Source organism: Pezoporus occidentalis, unplaced genomic scaffold (genome assembly GCF_034315485.1).
Source record: "Pezoporus occidentalis ecotype Australia unplaced genomic scaffold, CSIRO_AGI_Poc_V1 ctg27, whole genome shotgun sequence".
Lineage (NCBI taxonomy): Eukaryota > Metazoa > Chordata > Aves > Psittaciformes > Psittacidae > Pezoporus > Pezoporus occidentalis.
In genome coordinates, this window is record NW_026914611.1 from 9,205,766 (window position 1) to 9,225,244 (window position 19,479).

At 37.8% G+C, this 19,479-nt stretch overlaps 1 protein-coding gene across 6 annotated transcripts in view; it reads left to right on the forward strand.

Moving 5' to 3' along the window:
* Positions 1-19,479, forward strand: part of PCCA (propionyl-CoA carboxylase subunit alpha) — a 277,319-nt gene that overhangs the window by 132,965 nt on the left and 124,875 nt on the right. For 4 of the 6 annotated variants that reach the window (XM_062624685.1, XM_062624687.1, XM_062624688.1 and 1 more), the window contains 2 exons: positions 589-699; positions 8,796-8,898. In XM_062624685.1, coding sequence (XP_062480669.1) covers positions 589-699; positions 8,796-8,898 — 214 coding nt within the window. Of the gene's footprint in view, positions 1-588; positions 700-8,795; positions 8,899-10,962; positions 11,057-19,479 lie in introns of all 6 variants that reach the window. The other 2 variants (XR_009965971.1, XM_062624686.1) reach the window with 1 other exon arrangement.

The window sequence follows — 19,479 nt, forward strand, 5'->3', positions numbered from 1 at the left end:
TTGGATAAGTTACATATGAAGCCGTCAGTAGATTGCTTTGTTTTCTAAGTTTCACAAGAGTTTCGTACGACTTACAAATGATAAAAATGCTATAAAAATATATGTAAGTGTTAAACTTCTTCCTGTCTTTCGTTACTGTGATTGGGGTGTAACATGGTGCGTATCTTCCACAGGAGTGTGTGCATTTAAGGTAGTAGGATGACAGTGTGAGCCAGGGTTTGTTGCAATTGACTAACCTGTTATTTCAAGCAGATGACTTGGGTCTTGCCAACATCTGCTGGAGCCGAACCAAAAGTCTCTTGGTTGTGCTTACTGACTTAAGTAGCTATTTGAATTAGGCTTGGTGAGGTGAAAATTTGGAACATCTACTTCCTAATTAAACCAAGTGTTTAAGGGGAGCATCTTGGGGCAGGAGTGGAATAAAACTGGTAAATTTGCATTGATTACATCAGTACCATGGTCTCTAAACTGTGAACAAATATTTATTCCACAGAGATAAGAGCTCATATTTTTAGACTTGTTTCCTACTGTTGATTTGTAATTCATATGTTTACTTGATTTTGTATTGACATTTTTTCCTGTTTTCAGGTGTAGCTCACAATATTTCTTTGCTGCGAGAAGTGATCATCCATCCACGCTTTATTCAAGGAGAAATCAGCACTAAATTCCTTCCTGAAGTCTATCCTGATGGTTTTAAAGGTTTGTTCCATTTGGGAAAGTTTATTTTTTTCTCTTGAGTGGTGTTGTTTCTGATTATTATTCTTTTATATTTATAGACTGACATGTTCCCCAATCAGTCTTTCCTTCTCCCCCTCCCCAAAATGTATCTATTAGATGTACGCAATTAAGAGTTCTTAAATAACGCACAGTATAATTGGCAGTTACTTTTTTGCCTACTTTACAGAAGGCAAAATACATACTTCTAGCGACAAAATAGTAAATGAAGTACATCAAAATCAAGAAAAAAATATTTGTAGGTGACATGAAATATGTAAAATAAACATCAGTTCAACTGTACCATGCTACTGTGCTTCATTACAGACAGTGCTTCTACTATTAACTGAAGATAAGGTTTTTCTTTACTCAATACTGTTGCTTCTCCAGTGAGTTTGTGCAGCATCTTTAGAGTCACCTTTTGGCACCCATTGTATTTGCTGTAGCATTGTCTGGAGGATATGGCATTTTATCAGAGTATTTCAGCAACCTGGTCTTAATACTCATGCAGAGTAATGGGCATCACCTTGAAATTACTAGCTCATACACTAGGTTAACATAAACACAAATGCAAATGTTTCTTTGCAACATCCCAAACAACTCAATTTTAGAAATGTGTAACAGTCAGAAGAGAAATATAAGTAAATAAACAGATTGGTTTCCTTTCACAAGGATCACATTTTAAAAGGTTGTCTTCAGCCAATCTGCTGTAGATGCTTTCTTGACCTGCGTGGTGTGAGACTCAGTCCTTCCATACAAGCCTCACACCTCAGCTGGCATTCATCAGGCAGAACCTCTTCCTTATTAAAAAAAAAAGACAAAACAGACAGACGATGCTTATAGCTCATCATTCATGGGTTCTTTATAAATCCCATGGAGATTCCTTTCTCCCCTGTTCATCATTAATCCAGTGTGGCAGAATCCTCATCCTGCTTTGGAGACAGACAGCACTGCCAGATTGGCAGTCACTGGACATGACTGGCACCTCGCCAAATTCTAGTCTCATTAAGGAGCAGAACAGATTTTTCTTACCTCAGGACTCAGTGTGTGAGCTTGTGGGTGAATATTCTTTGCACCAGAACTACTTTATTTCATGATGTAATTGGCAACTTTGTGATACAGTCCTACGTAGGGGATTAATGCATCCAGCTTGTTATTAGCTCCTGACTGAGAGCACAACAAGAGGATTTAGTCACCTTGAGTGGCAGTAGGCTTGTGGTGGTTGAAGCTCAAATGTTCCTTTGCTATCTTTGCTAAGGTGTATTTGACTAATCTTCAGGTAACTCAGCTGACTTGCATTCCAGCATAGACTTGAGGGTACTCTGGTCTGCTCTGAAGGCTCAAGTGCTGCTGATTAGCTGATGTGTTTCCCTTCTCTGATGCTTTCATGCAGAATCCCGTGTCCTCTCTGTTTGATGGTACTGGGACTTTTGAGTCCGTTTTCTGAGTGGATTCAGTTCCCTAAACTGTCATAAACTTACTTTTTTTTAATTGTTGCTGCTTTTGTTGGAGTAATTTTTTGAGAGTTCTTGGGTTGACTCAGCTCATGAAGAAATCTGGTGAACTTCAGCAGAGTGGCAGGCTACGAGTGGAGGAGAAAGGCGAGGATGCAAAATATTAGACAGGTTTATACCATGTTGTGAAAAGGCAGCCTCACCTGACACACAACTGGGATCCATAAAAACTTAAACCATTCTACCTCTGTTTGTGATACTGTGTCTGTTGGGGCCCTTGTTTACTTGTGAGAAACTGGGACAGGTTTTGCTGACCGAGGAGGAGACCCCTTGCTCTGTATTTTTGCCTGTGGAAAGGCACTCTTGTCTTTTGTTCTTTTATTCTTGTTCTTATACTTTGTATTTCAGTGTTCACCTGTATGCAGTCATTTAATTGTTAGTCTACAAATTGCAGGTTGACAAGAAATTTGTTTAGGGTTTGTCTGACTTCAACTTTATATGCACATATTTGTGTGCACATACACACTGATGCAAATGGATGATTAGTGTTGCAGTCTGAGGTAAACAGTAATATTTTATTAACAGATTCCTAATGGTAAGCTTTTGCTTTAGACACCAGAAGACATAAAAAGAGGTATTGTGATAGTTCATAGTAGAAACTAATGAATGGCGCATGTGAAATGGCTAGACTTTGTTCCTGCTTATGAAGTCTTGCTCTACTCCTTCCATGTATCAGATGCAAGCGTACATTAGCCTTCTTAATGATAAAAAAATGCAGATACCATTATTACAAAGCATTTGTATTTCAAGTCAAGAATACTTATTCACGAATACTGCTTCAAAGCTCACTGAAGTAATTGAGAGCACTTTTAATGATGTAGTTTGTGCTTCTGTCTTAAAAAAAATCAATGATTTGAATATGAATGAGAGGATAGTATTTTAAGTACCTAAAGTATCTTAGGTAATTAAAAATACTATTTTTGATAGTATTTTAAATACCTGAAAAATATTTCTGTAAATGCAAAGACTCAGATTGGAGCTGTTGATGGCAAGGGTGGTGGGCAGATGACAGGTAGAAGCTCCTCAAGAGAAAGTAAGGCACATTAACTTATGCAGTGTAGATCCTCTATTCATGTCAGCTTATTTTTTATATAAATACCCAGGGTAAACTTTCCTAGGAGGATTTGGAAATTAAATAGCTTCATATATCTTAATACTGCTTATAAAAGAGGTGTAGCTGTAAAAAAGATCTGGGATAATCTGAAAAAAATAGAGCAATGTGTAGCCAAAGTGGATTTGTGAATACCTAGAAATATGTGTTGTTGTTAACAGTAGGAATTCATACCAGAAGTGTTTTAAATTTGGAAAATTAGGAAATAATTATAATAATAATTAAGAAAGATGCATGCTGTTTTAATGCTTGAGCATGATCCAGTATATTTCTCTACTAAACTACACAATTGTCACTGTTGGTCTACACTGATGGTAAGCAATGAATATCAGCTGCATTCTTTCTGGTGACGGTGTGAAGTACAGTCATATTTAGGTGCATTTTTCTTCAAATATAAATATTAACTTTAGTCTTACTTAGGAGTAAAGTAAGAGATGTTTTGTTTTCTAGTCTCATTTTCAAGAGTTTCATTATAAGTCCTTTATCAGAAGGCTTTTACTATAATTTAAGAAAAAATTAATTTAGAAGTATGTTAGCAGCTTTTTCATTAACCTATGATGCCCACTTCAAATTACATGTAGAATGGGAATGTAGTAATTTTTGTGATTATGGCTTAACTCTTTTTCTTCCCTTTTTTAAATAACATTCATTAACAAAACCAGTTTGTTTGTTTCAGGTGGCTTTAAAATATTGCTGTGCTGAAACTAACCTTGCTCAGGGTATGATTAGTGTGGGAAAACAGCTGCTGTCTTTTGTTGTCTATAGGAGGGATGAACAGTTAGAATGCAGGCCTGGCAGTGGGTCAGCTGGATTGGGTTATTGCTCTGAGCAAACATGCATGTTTTGGGAGGAGTGTGGATCTGAGGGTGGGTGCAGCAACACTGATTAGGTCAGGTGACACAAATACATCTGTCTTAGAGTGGCCTTCAAGCCCTTTTCTCACAGAATAAAAGTATTTGCTAAGCATGCTGAAGCAATGAGCAAAACTAATTAGAGTTATCGTCAGATGAGCTGTCCTTCTGCAAGTTCAAAGCAGCCTGGGATGCCTGTGTACTTTTTAACCTTCCTGGTGAGGAAGCAATATGTGATCTAGTATCCCGGTTTTATAAGGGCAGAAAGTATCTCCGTTTTCACAAAGATCTAAGAGGAGTCTTTGACAAAGAGCAGATTAAACTCAAGAATACTTAGGTTAGTACCCTGTTCATTGGATCATACTTTTTGGTTCAGTCTGTTTCACAGTTAATCTTCTCCTGGATATCTGTTTTAGTACTGAGATTTGGGTTTTTAATTTTTATAATTCAAAATAGCAGAGGTTTTCTTTCTGTGTGCTATAGCCTCTATCAGTGATCACAAGTTCTCTGAGAGACATACTTCTTCACACTTCCGAATGGTTTGAGATTGCATATGCAGACAATATTGTCTTTTGCCATTACTATCTGAGTGGAGCAGAGCTTCTGGGTGGGCTTCAGAAGAAATTAAACCCTGTAATGACATCCAACTTTGTTTTCTGCCTCAGCCTACTTGGTATACATTTCAAAATATAATGAGGAAATATATTGGGGAAATGAAAACAGAACCCCGGAATGACATTGCCTGCACTGCTATGGATCAGAATTATGCACTGTACTTTCTATCTTGCCCATTTTGCTTCTAATTTTTATTCTTCCCAGTCAGAAAACAGTCATTTTCAAGTATTAAGTAATAAGCCAGGGCACATAACCAGGGCTTGTTTGTTTTGTTTTGGTTCTTTTTTTCCCCTGTAATTGATAGTAGGAAACACATTTCTAGGACAAAATGCAAATGAGACTGTTATGGGAAAAATGACCTTTTATGTAATTTAATTTGAAGTTGGTTATGTAAAGTAATTGCATGAATCTTTTTGACTCAGCTTGGGGGATACTGGGATAATATTGATTTAAGCAATCATAACATCAGGGACGTGAGAGAGAAACACTTTTTTCTTGTCTTCCTTCTGACCAGGGTTCTGTCATTTAGTAGTAATAGATGTGTGCAATCTAGTTTTAAATAATATGAACAGCTGTGCTTCCACTCCTTCAGTTGTGACTTAATTTTATAGCCATTAATTCTGTTTTACATTCTCCTTATATAATGTATGTTCACCTTATGTAATCACTCAGTGATGATCATGGTAATGCAGAAGCATATCCCAGGTTAAGCAGAGAGACGAGGGAGCTACCAGCTTCACATTTTATAGTGGAGATGAAATCTCCATGTAGCCCAGGAGTCTGCAGTGATGAGAGTAGGAAAGAGCAATGGCAGAACTTCTCATGTTGGAAGCTGGGGAATCCTTGCAGCTTACTCATTTCACTCCCTATCAAGGCAGCACGTGGACAAGAGCCCCAGAGGTAGTTTTGTTGCTTTTCAGATCTATCTTCTGCATGGTGAATGTGAGAGGGTTGTTATACCTCTATTGATGGTGAATATTAACTTATGCCTCAAGACACAGAGTGGAAATCCCAAGCAGTGGCTTCTAAAGTAAAATAATACTTGAAGTGAAATAAAGGTATTCACTATCTGGAACATTTGTGTATTTACGAATATAGTAATGGAATTGAAAGTTTAGATTCAAAACTGTTTAAATTCTGCTAAGCATAGCAAGCAGAGCAAGAGCAGAAGGGAAATGGGTCTGGAGTTCAGAGAACTAAGGCTGTACTGATAGCAGTCTGTCTTGTATAAAAAAGGTAAATTGTTGTCCTTAGGAAGCAGCCTTTAAACAGGCTTCCAAGGTATTACCTCCAAAGTTATGCTAAGGACATTCTGTGATAGAATTGTATCTTTATTGCCAAAGACCAAAACTCAATTTTGGTATCTCCTTCTTAACACTTCATATTATCTCCCAGAAATCCTACACTGGGTACTACAGTCATGACCAGTTTTCTGCTTACCGTATCTGTGCCACAACTAATAATGCAAATAGTGACAAATAGAGAAAGTGGATAAATATTTTTTCCTGTTTATAATAATGAAGCAGTGACTGTAACTCTTGATCAGTTGTTAACCTGTTTCAAATTACTGACCTTTGTTCCTTGCTTGGAGTTTGATTTTTATTGAAGATAGAGGGAGAAAATAGTTCTTGCAGCACAGCAAGTGCAAAAGCAGTTATTGATTTAATCCAATATGAAAGTCATGCAATAAGACCTTCAAATTGGGATCTTTCTAGTTTTACCTTGTTCTCTTATGAGTTGATACTACCAGTGTGTGTTGTAGCAGGTGGGAACATGCAGTCACATGGACTTGTCATGGATGTTAGGCAGGGTGACTAACAAGCAGAGGTTTTAGTGTAGATTCCTGATGTGTCTTTACCTGAGACATTTAAACAAATCAGCAATTTTAGTGACAACATTTTGGAAAAATGAGCTCAGGGCTTCTTCCCTGTGTGTACAATTGAAAAATTGGCACATTTTGGAGCCAGATAGTTGATGTTACTGCATTGTATATTCATATAAGGTTTATATATACACATATGCCTGTGTGTATATATGCATATAGGACAAAAGTTCAGTGTTTTTTGACTTTTGCTTTGCAATCAGTTTTTCAAATAACTGGCAAAGGAAAGATCGAGTTTGTTTCTCAAGCTGTTTACTCAGCCTTCCAGCATTTGTATTTCTGCATGCATTTGTTAAAGTGAAGACAGTTTTCATTTCAGTGCAGATAAAAAATAATAAACACTGAGCAAGGGAAGTTGCAGTAATCTTTAGCCAGGATATGTTAATATGGACTGAATTAAAAGTGGATTGATACAGATTTGCTGGCTTTTGTTATTTTTAAATTTTCATTTTTTGTCCTGTGACAGCTCCTTTGTACTGTTAGCTGGAACTGTAATGAGTGTATTTCCATCATCATGACATGATTGCATTGCTGAGGTGGACAATAAGCAGCCTCTTTACCTATTCATATTTAATATGCCCAGAGGAATAATGGGTCCTGTGCAGAAGATGTCCTGTTTTGAGATTTTGCACTTGTTACTGTAAAGTCTGCTCCAGTCCTTTCCAGAGGCCTCATTCTGGATTTTCTTGAGGATTGTATTAGTCTTACTTTATGTTACTGATACAAACTGTCACTTGCTAGTGACCAGTACTGGGGAATGTGAATTAATATTGCATGCAGTAGTGCTGAGGTGATGAGAGACTGGTGATGTAGAAGGGAGCTGTGTAACTGTTTTTCTGCTGCAGGACTGGAAGCAAACATGTCCCCTGGGCACAGTTGCTCAGGAGAATGCAGCCTACTGAACCCCTTCCCCTCCTCCCACATACCTTCAACTGCAGTGAAATCTGTATTTGACATGGATGATTTGCATTTGCTGTGATATGTACATATAAAGTACGTCTTGAGAGCTGTGTTGTAACTGAGCTCAGCTAAATCTTTCAGTCTTTATCTTTTCTTAACTTCATTTATCATGTTATCCTCTGGCTTTTTAAACACTTCTGCTTTCATCTGTGCAAAATCTCTCTCCTGAAGATAAAGTTTGCCTCTTTTTCTCTGTGACAATTCAGCCTTGCACTTCTTGTCCTTTCTATGTCAACTTTAATTTCCGGCTACTGCCTTGTGAACTGAGTACTTGTCCTTTTGCTCCCTCTTGCATCAGTTTTGACTGTTTTACTTCTCTGGTGACACAAGTCTTGGCCACCTATTTGCTGGTTTTTCATATCAAATTGGTGTTGTGTGGTTTCTAACCTGAAGGTGGGGAGGGCACTGTGCTCTGTCTTTTAGCCTGCTGAATGGACAATTGATTTTCTAACTAATCTTTACTTCCTGGAGCAAAACCAGGTTGGGAGAAAAGCCACTTCCACTCACCCTGGTTTGCACCTTTTTATCCAAACCTTTATTAGCTTGTGTGCTTTCAGATTGTAGGCTACTTTGCGCCATTTTCTGCTTATGAAGTGCCAAACATGACTTGACTCCATTAGCTGCAAACTAATGATTACACAAATGGCACTAAATGATCTAGGGCTGACAATAGCTTTATCCCCATGTATTTCTGGGGCTTATACTGTTGAGTTATACATCCCTTTTGCTTGGAAGTTCTGAAGTCATTGCAAGGTAAAGTACTGAAAAAGAATGCTGTATATTTTGAGTAAGTTCTAATGTACAGATGGATTCCTTACCAGCATGAGGCACAATATGTCAACCAGTGACATTTCAGTAACGAAAACAAGATGCTGCAGCATCATTCCATTTTTTTTTCTTTCAGTTGTCAAATTGTTTTTAACAGAGATACCAGTGTTAGCAGTAGGGCTGATCTGTGTGAAAACATGCGATTTAAACTATGAAACTCAGAGCGTCTGCTGTGCTAAGCCTCATCTTAATTTAGGGGGGAGAAAATACAAGTTTTGCATAAGGACTGTTCAGTGTCTGCACTGGTGGTTGTTACTTTTTATGTCCTTGTTGGTCTGTGATATCTAATGCATTTTCTTTAACTGCTTTCTGAAAACTAGGGCATAAGTTGACAGATCTTGAAAGAAGAGAACTCCTGGCAACAGCAGCATCTTTGTATGTGTCTGAACAACTGAGATCACAGCAATTTCTAGGGACTCCAAGGTAAGTTCATTTCTAGGAACTCAGATGTGCTGATACATTTTGTTAATGGCATCTTCTCATGCACAAGAGGCACTGGTGAGAAACCTGCATGGTTTCTTAATACAGTCCGGTTTTTCTAAATTTAAATGAGCTGTGGCTCACAATTCCTTAATCACACAAGTCATACATGCTTATTTTTATTCTATGTATTAGCAAACTAATAGGCACAAAAATGCGTTACAAGCCAGTACAGTAATTAATGCACATCAGGAGTTTCATTAATGCAGAATGTTGCTGCATTAGTAACTAACCACAAATTGAGCATCACAAATTTCCCGTGTGCCCATTTCAAGTGATCTAAGCACTTGGGGATAATATGAATATTCAGCTACAGAGGTTTAAAATATTGTGGATTCATGAGTAATTTGCTACCTTGATGAAGAATCTTAATAGGTTAGGGTCTAATTCTGAAAATACTTTCTGACTGGTAGATGCTGGAAGAGTCAGCACCTTGCTTTAAGTGTGTTTTTTGGTGCTTTTGTTCCCCCACTCCCTCATTCTTTTGGATAGCAGCTTCTAGTAACCTCAGTAGTACTGTTAATTGGCCATCATAGTAGCTTGCGTCAAAACACTAATTCACTTCTTTGGCTTCTTGGAACAGTATGCTTTTTTTTCCGTTAGCTTTTGTTGTCATAGAATCATAGAATCGTTAGGGTTGGAAAGGACCTTAAGATCATCTAGTTCCAACCCCCCTGCCGCGGGCAGGGACACCTTAGGCTAAATTATATCACCCAAGGCCTCGTCCAACCTGGCCTTGAACACTGCCAGGGATGGAGCATTCACAACCTCCCTGGGCAACCCATTCCAGTGCCTCACCACCCTAACAGGAAAGAATTTCCTTCTTATATCCAACCTAAACTTCCCCTGTTTAAGTTTGAACCCATTACCCCTTGTCCTCTGGCCCATAATTGTCAATCCATTAAGACCTTCTATTAGAACAACTGAATTTGTGAAACTTGCTCGGGTAAATGGTGTTTGCAATGGTTGTGTACAGTGGACCCAAACTTTGGCATGAGTCTTTCTTCTGGCCTCATATTCTGTGATGTAGTTGCATGTTTGTGTGAAAGGGAAGTCAGAATGGAGGACAGACATTATTCACATTCCATGCCAGTGGTTTGACAGTGTATTCTATTACTGATTTTACAGTGGTCAGGAATAAATCAAATGTGGTTTCAAGAAGTCTTTATTTTTATTTGTACCCACAAAGATAAATAGTACCATATGGTGTTGAAAAAAAAAAGAAAAAAAGGAAAAAAGAGACACTTAGGGCAAGCATAACGGCTTTGTAATATATAGCATATGTAGGGCTAGGTCATCGCTTGCCTTATGCACCTATAGGGGGAAGTTAAGCACCTTTTTTTTTCTACAAGTTATATCCTCTATAGCAGACGGCATAAGGAGGAGAACAGACTCAAAAGACCACTGTTCTCTCAATAAAAGATGTATGAGGGAGAATAAGTAGGAGCCTTGTTTGTAGTTTTTACTGGCCAGCATAGTGAGTTAAATACCCTGGTACTGCTATAGAGAATAGATTACTTTGTACGTAAAGTCAGAAACAGGAATTATTGATCTAAGTAGTGATTCTCAAACTGCTCTTGCATTCCCTGCTCTATCTGATTTGAGAATTTTTCCTCTGGGCTGTAAAAAGTTCCTGTTTGCTAACAGGAGTCCAATTTTTGCAAAATCTTTTAATGTTTTCTTTCTATTGCAAATATTTTCTTTTAGTACTAGGTGTCTGTGCATCTTAATAGAAAAGGCATACGCAACTAACTGAGATATCAGATACATAAATGAAGTATTGCATTGAGTGGTCATTCATCTCTTCTTGTGCTGCAGTAGGGAAACAAATGCGCACTGCTTTGAAAAAAATTTAGCTTACTTTTTGAGTCCTAGCCTAACTCCCTCGCATGTATTCCTCCACCATGAGCAGAGAAAGCAGCAGAGACTGACTACATGAAGTTTGTAAGACTCGATCAAGGTCTCATTTTTCAGATTATAAATGGTGAAGCTAACAAATCTTTTCAGTACAGGGAAGATCACTTTCTCTTGCCATGAATGGTATTCATGTGCTGCCTGTTTGAGGCCAAGAAAGGACAAGATAATGCAAAATGACTTACTCGTAAGTAACTTTTGAAGAAAAGAAATCCGGGTAATGTTACACTTTTCCCCAAAATCATGCAGCTTCTTCAGAGGAAAGGTCAAATAGAGGCAGAATGAAATCAGAAGATTATGTGGTGTCCTGGGCAATGTTCTCTGTTCCTTAGAGTAGTTAGCGGACTCCCTCTAGAGGGGACTGAGGACTGTGGAATATAGAAGTCGCTGCAGTCCCATCAAGGGTTCCTCAGGGCATTTCCTTAACTTACCAGAACTGCATCTGACTTGGTTTTGAAGGTGTTCCATGTAATGGGTACCATTTAAGGAGCAGGATTGTGGCCATAGAAAGCACATCTTTATTGGTATGACTGCAATCTGTTCAAAAAATATGAGTAAACAAAAAGTGCAGAGTAGGAACCTGTGTTACTGGCAACAAATCAAAAAGGACAGTTGTAATCTTGGATGCGGTTCACTGTGGCAGAATTGGGCATTTGGAGTTTGTGTGTATTTTAAATCCATTTTGGAGGATGTAAGCGGATTAGACAGACTGCATGCTCCAGAGTTGATCCATAACATTCTCCTAATGGTTTGGAAAAGTACACTGCCATGTTGAGCATCATCTTCAAACTGTCAGCTCTCTGGCACTATTAATGTTGACAGCATTTTTTCTCTTTTGCCTGCAGTGAAAGCAGTTGAAAAAATTTTGTGTAAGGAATTGCACTGAAAAGTAGTATTTTGAAATCATGCATTATTTCTTCTAAACTTATCACAGCTGTCAAATAGACAGTTTTCTGCTGAACTTGAGTTACATGCTTGTCTTTGGTTTTGGTTTGTTTTCTTTTCCCTTTTGAGAAAGAAATATTTATAACATGCCTTCTTTTCACAACTGCAGGGGTATTTTGGATTCCCTTACACCCCCCCCCCCCCCCCCCCCGACTTATTCAGCCCAAGCTCAGGCCTGTTATTCTAGCCAGATAAATAGAAAGAATCATGCTTGGAAGTCTTCATAGAAGATCCACCTTTCACTATCAGGGCTACTGAGACTTTCATCAGGTGGAATGCAGTTGAGCCAGATTAAGGAATCATTGTCCAAGCCAGCTCCTCCCTTGGTCTCTGCCTTTCCTTCTCCTCACCTGGTGTACAGGCGTGACTTTGTGTGTAGTGTCTTTCTACTCTGGTTCTGCTAAAGTGACCCATATTAACATAGAAACAGTTTAATAATATTTTAGATCATTCTGACAGAAGCAGGTTAAGTACTCATGACAAGTGAGATTATTCTGGAAGAGCTACAAGAGTGGGAACATGTAGCAAGGAGGAGCAGGTGAGCAAAGGATGGCATATAAGAGGAATGCAGAGGACAGCCTTAATTCTGTGCGACAGATGAGCCTAGTAGCAGATTTCTGAGAGGGGGGGGTGTTCTTCTCTACAGTCAATGATATTTGCAGGGATGTGACTGGAAAATATGCATTTTGTAGTCCCCTGGGTGACCGAATCAACTGTAGGGTTTTTGCTGGAACACGTTCTGATGATCAGCAAGCTATTGCCTCATTAGGATCAAACATCCAACTTTCTTCAGCTAGTTTCAATTAGATGTGATGCCTGTAGTGGGAATTCTTTGTTGCAGTAGTTTGTGTGGCTTTGAGGTTAATACAGGCTACAAGCCAAAGGCTGGTTTGCCTTTCCTGTGTTAGAATAAATTGTATTATGACTTGGGTGGAGCATCCACAGGTGAGTTTCCACTGTCTGCATTGGTATGTGCCCCAGACCTCACCAATGGTCTCCTAGGATTAATTTGCCAACCCTTAGCTAAAACAGCTCCTAGAGACCTGTGCATACTGAGAGTTACAGGAATACAGACACATTTACTTTTGTGATGCAATTGGATACTTGGAGCATTTTCTGTGGTTGTTCTGTGTTTTGCTTTAAAAAAAAAAATAAAAAAATAACTGATTGTTATTTAACCATTTTTTTTTGGGGGGGAAGAGGTTGTTGTGGGGTGGTTTGGTTCTTTGCTTTTATTCTTAAAATGATTAGCAAATTAAATGCTTGGTATTTTGTGAGCCAGATACTAGTATGAATATTTCACTGTGATATTCAGCTAATGGGGGCACATGTTTCCTACAGGAAAGAGCCATGAATAATTGATGATTGTTTCATTGTTCAGCTTTCAGCTCTTTCACCTAGGACTTTTCCTACTTATTCGACAGCCCAGTTTATTGTGAAACTGGTGCCACCCACAGCTGCTGAACAGATTTACAGCATCTAGTAAAATCCTGAGGTCTTCTAGACAGAACTCGATCTTGTTTCAAGTAGAAACATATTTTGGCTGAAGTGAATCCAGCTTATTTTACGTTTGTTTGATGTAGTTAGCCTTTGAGACCAAAAATGATGTTGTACAGTTGAATCTTCACATTTTGGCTTCAGCCTTGTTTTCATTAGTGGGTTGGGACGGGAATAGGAGAGTGACTCTCCAGGTGTGGCTACATCATGCTATCTCATGGGTCTACTAATGTGATGTTTATACTTCTAAACCCAATTGCCTGCAGCACTTCCTATGCATTGCTTGTGTTGGCTGCCAAGTGTATTTTCCTAATTTTTCTATGGGTTTTACCCTTTCATCATTTATGACTTGGAAAAAAACAGTGAGGCTGCATGCCCATATTAACTGACACTACATGCAAAAAGATGGTAACACATTGGAAAATGTTTTACATTGCTAGCAGAAAAAAACCTAAAGTTTTTTCTTGCTCATGTGTTTAATATAGAAGACCGGGATTAGGGAGTCTTCGGTTAAACTCCTAACTGTTCTTCTGGGACTTTGGAGAGGTCAGTTTGTTTGGGCCTCAGTTTCCAAAAAGACAGAATGGCCCCAATACTTTACTGTATTTTTGAGGTTTTATCAATATTTATAAATGTATATTTATATACATTTATACATGTATAAAGTATTTTGAGATCTAGAATGGATAATGCTTTCTAAGCATAAAGTAATGCTCTTACAGGAAGGGTAAGTGTGTAGTGAGAAATTAGAGACAAGATACAACTAAGTCTTTGTCAAGTTCTGAAATAGCTGGGCTGAATTTTTATATGTTTAAAAATTCTGAAAATCCAGGGGGCCAGTGTGGTGGACATAACGCGACTGGTGAACTGCAAGGACTGAAATGGATATATTTAGCTTTTTATTTAATGAATTATTGGAGGTTTGTGTCTAGATTGATTTGGTATAGATATATTGACATAAATCCTCAGGCAGAGCTAGTAATGATGGCTCTGATGCCTGCTTTGCCTTGCCATAGCATGATTAGGGCAGCAAGGAAAGGACTTGGAGAGCAGAAAAGCCCTCCACCTCCCAGGCATGCTTGCTTTCGCATAGACTACACCTATTACCCTGCTGGAGTCTGGGCCAGAGCCAACTCTTTGCCAGCCTAGGGCTTCCCCATATGGAAGGATGGTCAGCTGCCCAATAGGATTGCTTTCTGGCTCTTCTGCACTGCTGGAGCAGCACAAAATAAGGTTATGTTACATTAATTTTAAAAAGAAGGAAGATGATGTCAGGAAAATTCACTGGAGTCATCTGAGTGGGCCTCTTGGAAAGGGGGAGAGCACTTGCAGCACAGTCACAGGCACTGCTGAATTATGTCAATTGCATTATGTGATTTTTACTTTTTTGTTCCCCTAGAGCTGCAGTAATAACATGAACAGTTATGGCAAGTACAGCTAAATATTTATACTTTGCCTTACTCTACAAATACCCTCTAGTGTCATATAAAGATAAAACGCTTTGTTTTCATTTGGTAAGGATGACTAAGTCCAGCCCACTTGTGGCTTTCCTTATTCCCTCACTTTGGAGTTATGCAGTCATCCTTAGCTCATGAAAATATCACTGTCTTATCCTTACTGTTCTGGTCTCCTGGTCAACAAGTCAAGCATTCTTTTTCTGATTTACTGTTATGCCTTTGGAAGACCTCAGTATGTTTATGTAACTACTGCAGCTTCAGACTGTTATTCCACTGTGTGTTTTTTTTCTTTCCCCATAGACTAGTAAAGTACTAAGACTCTGTTCTCCCCTTTTTTCATGTGCTATCCTTATTTATAATGGGCTTTTCTGATTGTGACAAGCTTCTCTTGTCTCTTTAGGTGTTACTTAATGTTGTTCTTTTGACCTCTCATAAATAATGACTAAATTTTTTTTTTGTGTGTGTGTAATCTTGCTTAATCACTGCTAAACAGCTGCCCTAAGTAATATCCTAGCTGTCTTTAAAATCTGGTATTATTTACACTCCTACATTGTTCAGTTGCTTGTCACAGGGGATTGTGTGTGCTATAGACAAATAAGTTGACGCAGATATACGAAACAGATATTTTTGGCCAGTGGAAATGAACTTTTATGTAAAATAGAAAAGTTTAAATGGGGCATTTCAAGGTTGCATTTATGACTTTCTACAGAATGTATGCATCATGTTTTTTCTTTAGATTAAATTAATAGAATCAAAATTGAAAACAGAAGTAATACAAGGTGTTTATATAGGCATTGAATGCAGAGCCATCATTCCACTGATTCATGAACATATATTCCAGAAACAATGGTCTCTTATGGGAAATTGTTGTAGCCTATCACCCTTATGTCATTTGTATGGAAAAAGGTGTCCTGGGCACTCAGGGATTCATGCTTGCTGAGTCTTTACAGTTGATAACCATTATGAAATCATGATGAAGATAATAATTATGAAAGAATTTGAACCTTGCTGAACATCTCTTGGTAGGATCCCCAGAGCAGCAGCATGTATCTTGCTGAGGTGATTGCTGGTGGGAAAGCCTTTCACCAAAGTAAATGGACCTGGCTAAACCCCTATGTTTATTTTTTATTTTCACCATGTCTGCTGGGAAAACAGCAGCTGCTGTAGGAGCTTTATAAGCTTCTGTGGCTACTGTTCACTTAATGTTGAATTTACATAGTATACACATGTGAATGTTTTTTGTTGTGCTGCCATATTCCTGGCCCTTTTTAGTTGTGAATCTGTCCATTTTCTCATCCGTGCTTTTCTTATAACCTCTTGGCCAATCTTTACCACAAGGACCCTCTCTTTTGTTTACTTTGATCCCTTTTATAAGCCTAACAATTCCTTCCTGTCATGCAGGTTTACACCTCCTAAACTCGTTCTTTAATATTTGTCTGTGTGTAAAATGTGTATGCATAAAACCATAGTACTAAAAAGGTGAGTGCTAATTGCCACCTGCTCCCTGATCATTTTATGGCTACTTTTAGCGTAGTTTTTCCTCTCCATTTGTACATTTTATTTGGAGTTTTGAAGGGCAGAAATGATGTTGTGCTGGAGTTTTTTTATGGAATGGCAGTTTTTCTTGACTTTGTGGGACTCTAAACTCGGTAAATGCATGTGTAACTGCCTTCATGTGAGAAGCTTTACTAATGTTGCTTTCCTGAAATTATTAACATAAAAAAGATAAGTTTGAACATCAGCACCTTACCTTTTGAAGTTCCTTGAGGCACTGCTTGTGTCCTGCTGTTTGTGTAGCATGTAGCTTATTCTGGATGCTATTGCAGTAGAAATGTTGTCAACAAAATGTATAGGAAGAAAAACTCATTCAGTATTGTCTGCATACTTTTACATGTATGTGTCTTGATTTGTCCATTCTTTAGCATGCTTGCTTCATTCATGGTTCATAAGGGCTGTAGTTAAACATAAGATATTGATTGAAGGGATAGATAATTCATTTATACCTCTGTATTGAGTATTACGATTTTCAACCGTTTCTTTTTCCTTTGATTCAGCTGTGAAAGTGGGATGGGACACAGAATGGCCTCATTATTGTAGGAGTATTTCTCTGTTCCCTGCAATGATTCCAAAAGCTCTTGCACACTTCATCAGTATTATTGTAATTCTTTGGCTGCAGGATATTTGGCAGCTGTTGCACCCCACTGGCAAATCCTATTCAGACTTCACTTCCATTCACCATTGCCATTGGAGAATTGATTTCTCTCTCCTCTGCTCTAACCTTTCCCAATTCATTTTGGATTGTTCAATGTGAAACATTTTAATTTCATATCATACAGCCATTCAGCTCACAGTCCTTTTTTAACCTGTCACCAGGGTAACAGCATAGCATGCTTTCTTTAGGCAATCAAGTTTTTATTTCACATGCTTAATGTTGCATTAAATGTTTGCATTTTGTTTAACCCTCTTAAATAATTTGAACTGTGGATGTGTCTTGCAGGGTAATGAAGTCTCTGATTTCAGTGTCAAGTCTTCACAGAAATTGCCTTCCTAAAAAAAAAAATAAAAATAAAAAAAGAAATCAGAAGATGAATATAGTAATGACAAGATTATTAACAAAATCTCACATGGCTGAATGAGGCAAGCATCCGTAAAATGACAAAAATATTTTTCATCTGGAAAAACTGTCCAGAAGCTTATATTCTAATCTTTAGACCTACACTTTAGGATTACTTTTACCTGTAAGTGCTTGTAATCAAATTAATGCAAATATAGGATTAACTGTGCAATAGCATGACTTTAAGAAGTGAAATGTCTGGCCTGTACCTGTCAACCTGCTTCAAACTGCTTGCCAGGTATCTGTGTGGAACTGTAAGCTGAATATCAAGTGATTTATATACCTCAAAATTAGAATTTAATGGGATGATGCAATTGATTAAAGAAATACAGAGGTTTTAAATGTCTGTTTTTCCTGTACACGCAAAACCAAAATGGCATGAACAACAGGCTATACCCATGTTATTGGAAATTAGAGTAGTAATGAATTTAGAGTATGTTATGGTAGATGATTAAAAAAATATGAAATTGACATTTTCATATCTGAAAAAGCGTTGGTTTTGTTTTTTTTTTAATAATTGTGACCTTATCGAGCACATCCTGCTTTTTTTGGTAAAGGAGCAGGACCAGCTGGTTCACACCTGCCTGTTTAGCTGGATTTTGATAACATCTGTAATAGATGTCCTTAAAATGCCCAGAATTTCTATATTTATAATTACAATTAAAGGTGTAGCGTTAAAGGCTTTTTATTCGTTGTATTTTAGTCTTAATTGCATATATATATATATAGTTAAACTGAAGAACATGCCATTGTGAATAAGCCCAGACTTCGCTCATTTGTAATGAAATACACCCACTGTAATGAAAGCACTAATCATACGCATTTTAACACTTGAGAAGCTTATGGAATTAGTATTCCTATTTGCAAAATAGCATACATATGGTTTAAATAAGCTAAATGCAGAATATTTGCATTACTGTACTAGGTGGAATGTTTGAGTTCGCATTTGATACAGCTCTTTTTGAGGAGTTAGCTGCTTATTATAGATCAGATCCATAGAGCTGACTTTGTTAGAATTTTTCTTTCAACAGCATGTAGCTAACTATATAAAGATAGAAATGCAGTTTCTTCTAATAATTTCCAAGCTTTCTGTCCGGTCTTCCTTCTCCCCTCAAGTTGTACTATAAGCTACCAAGTATTATTACCTGCCAAAAGAGGTTTGGCAGTGTTTTGTTACTGAATTTTGCCAAAAGGAGCTAAACATATGGTAACAGTTAATTTATTGGTTCTTCTAACCTCAAGGGAACTCTTACAGAGAGCATATTACCTTTTTATCTAACATATTTTAAATAAAAGACTGTTGGCTTGAAATCTGATATGCCAGTATAGAAGCTGACCTTCAGTGCTGCTATGCTCAATTCAGTCTTGTTTAAGGGTAAGATTAAAAGTGTAAACATACAAGATTGAGCCAAGACTGCTTTCTTTTCAGCTTTTAGAGAGGCAGGTCACTTCTGCATGGTTTTAGAGTGTGTGTGTATAAGTGAAAATATTGAGGAAGCATTTTCATGAGAAAAATGAGTCCTGCCTTAGTGTCAGAAGTTTTGGAGTGCTCTTTCTTCACTTTCTTATTAAGATATTTCCTGTTATGTCCATTACCAAGCAGCAGTAAAAAAGGAACATTTTCCATTTTCTTATATCTAAGACCGCAGGCCTATTTGTTGCTACATGACAATGTAGATTTGTGTAATTCTAATGGGAGAATTACTTGAGAGATCACATTGCTAATTGTGCTGCTATTCACTATCTTGGAGTAGAATCTCATGCCTGTGATTTTCATGACACAAAAGATCAGTGATCTGCTACCTGCATTTAAGGTTCCTCCTTAGGTGCTGTATATTTTTGTCTTTGTAACCTGGTGGTGTTGTGAACCTTAAAAGAAAGACTACATGGATATGTCATCTTTTTTCAGATAGGATACTTGGGATAGATGGTGTCTTAAATAAAAAATATCCTGATTTCTGTTGGCTTGTAGTAAGTATTCAGAGGCCTGAATGTTTTTCCCTGGATCTGTGTTGAGACTACTTCTCAGATGACTTTCCTTTTGTGACTATGAATGATTCTTTAATATCCTTCACAGACCAGTCTTTAGTGGTTTAC